The sequence below is a fragment of the Macaca mulatta genome, chromosome 6 (assembly GCF_049350105.2).
Source record: "Macaca mulatta isolate MMU2019108-1 chromosome 6, T2T-MMU8v2.0, whole genome shotgun sequence".
NCBI lineage: Eukaryota > Metazoa > Chordata > Mammalia > Primates > Cercopithecidae > Macaca > Macaca mulatta.
In genome coordinates, this window is record NC_133411.1 from 142102310 (window position 1) to 142104305 (window position 1996).

A 1996-nucleotide genomic window follows, 5' to 3' on the forward strand; every position below is an offset into this window, starting at 1 on the left:
GGGAGTGTGGGTAAGAAAACCCTTGCTGAAATGTGTTCTCTTCGCAGTGCTGATGCGGGGATGGGGTACCAGAGATGAGTGGGTAGGCCACAGGCAGGAAAAATAAATCTGTTTTGACAAGGTATAGCTTCAGGAACTCACCTGGCCCCACTCGTGTCCCTGGGGTTTCTGCATTGAGCCTTGGGGCCACCCATACCTTGCCAGGCAAGCCCAGTCTGCCCTGAATCTGGGGTCCAGAACCTGACTAATGAGATGTCTCCCTTCTGTGCTGATAAGCAGGCACACAGAACTCGTCCTGGTCTCTTGGGGTCCCAACACAGAACCGAGTCCTTATGGATGAGGTGGCCTGGTCTGCTCTTGGAGAAGCAGGGTGGCAATAGTTGACAGGGCTGGTATTCTTAGATGACCATTGTTCTCTCTGGCTGTGGAATAGGGGGGTTGTGACCCCCCCAGAGACTCGGCCTAAGGCAGGGAAGGATACAGTTGGACCTCGGAGAGCATCTTTCTGCTTACTAGCATTTGAGATTATAAAAATTTTTTTTAATCAAAAATTTCCAAAATAAAGTGAGTGATTTCCCCATCCCCCAAGATGCAGTGAGTCTTGCTGGCTCTCCCTCAGGCTTACAGCAAGTCAAATGGAAAGAAAAGCAAGAAGCAGCTACGAGGGAGAAGATGTGGTCCCACGCGAGGACCGATGGGCTTTCAGTTCCGGAGGGAGGCCCCTGCTCCTGCTCGGCCTCTGCTTCTGGGCCACTCCGTCAGGGCGGAGTCTGGCTGGGTCTGGCGGTAAGGGACAATGACTATGTGAAGGCAACCGACAGAGGTGTCCGCCTGGAGAGCAGGATCCCTTGGTTCCATGATGTCCCCAGGTCACGCGGTGTGCAGCTCGGCACAGAAATGATCCCTTTACACAGCAGCATGTGTTCTCATCGTAGCTCAAGGCATAAATCATACTTCCTAACGAAAAAACCCCAATCTTGGTAGCAGCGCATACCTTATACTAGAAACTTGCAAGGAGACCAGTGTTGAACCACAAAGCGAGTACAGGTTTTTGCTTTTGTCTGTAAAAATGTACAGCGCACCTGCTTGGGGCTGCAGTGTCAGGACTAGGGGGTGCTCCTTGGCCCAGGGCTCTGCTCTGGGCCCTTCATACCTCACCCACCCACACCACTGTGGTCCCCCCCTTTATACCTGACACCTCACACCGCAGCGTGTTTTGTCTCCCATTGATGAGGAACAGAGACTCTCGGGCTGGTGTGAGGAGGTACTGTCCAAACAGCCCACTGTCCCTCATGATTCTGCGGGCGCCCCCCCAGGGCTGGAGTGGCCCTGTGGGTGGCTCCTTTAAGTTCTTCAGTGTGCCCACCTTCCCTGTGGACAGCTCCAGGAACAGCAGGTCCGGCTCCGTGTGCAGAGCCGCGTAGATGTTGTATTGATTGCTTTCAGTGAAGGAGCGCTGGAAGGCCAAGTCTGAGATGCCTGGGTTTATTTGCAGGTCATACAGGGTCTGGATCTCCCCCTGCACCGTGATCTCCTGCACGTGCAGCCAGGGGCTGTCAGCTGCAGCGCTGACTATGAAGCGCCCGTCGGGGGATGTGTGTGGGGTGCCTGTTACATCACCGTTGGGGCCAACCACAGAGTCTGTGACACTGTCAACGAGCAGCTGTCGGGCAGCAGAGGCAGGGCTGTCCTGTCGGCACTGGATGAAGAAGTAGCCGCCCAGGTGGGTGTGCGCCATGGCCTGGGGCACGCAGCCATGGTGGTGCAGGCCGATGGTCTTGAGGGGCATCAGCGTTTCCAGGTCCACTTTGTGGACTGCAGGGTCAGACTTGTTGAAGATGAAGCCAAACCTGGGAGGGGAAGAACTGAGGTCAGAAGTCACCTCCAGGGGTGGGGAATCTGTCATTTTTCTTAACCAATTACATCTTCTGCCTTTTCCCTTTATTATAATCCTTCGTGATCTAATAGCTTAGTAATAAGATCTATCATTCTGCAG

The 1996-nt window shown here is 54.2% G+C and overlaps 1 protein-coding gene across 7 annotated transcripts in view; it reads right to left on the reverse strand.

Annotated features, from left to right (window-relative positions):
- Positions 1-518: 518 nt before the first annotated feature.
- The window catches only part of FSTL4 (follistatin like 4), a 417315-nt gene continuing 415837 nt past the window's right edge, over positions 519-1996 (reverse strand). For all 7 annotated transcript variants that reach the window (XM_078005171.1, XM_028849721.2, XM_078005173.1 and 4 more), the window contains one exon: positions 519-1850. In XM_078005171.1, coding sequence (XP_077861297.1) covers positions 1148-1850 — 703 coding nt within the window. In that variant the 3' untranslated portion in view covers positions 519-1147. The remainder of the gene's footprint in view (positions 1851-1996) is intronic.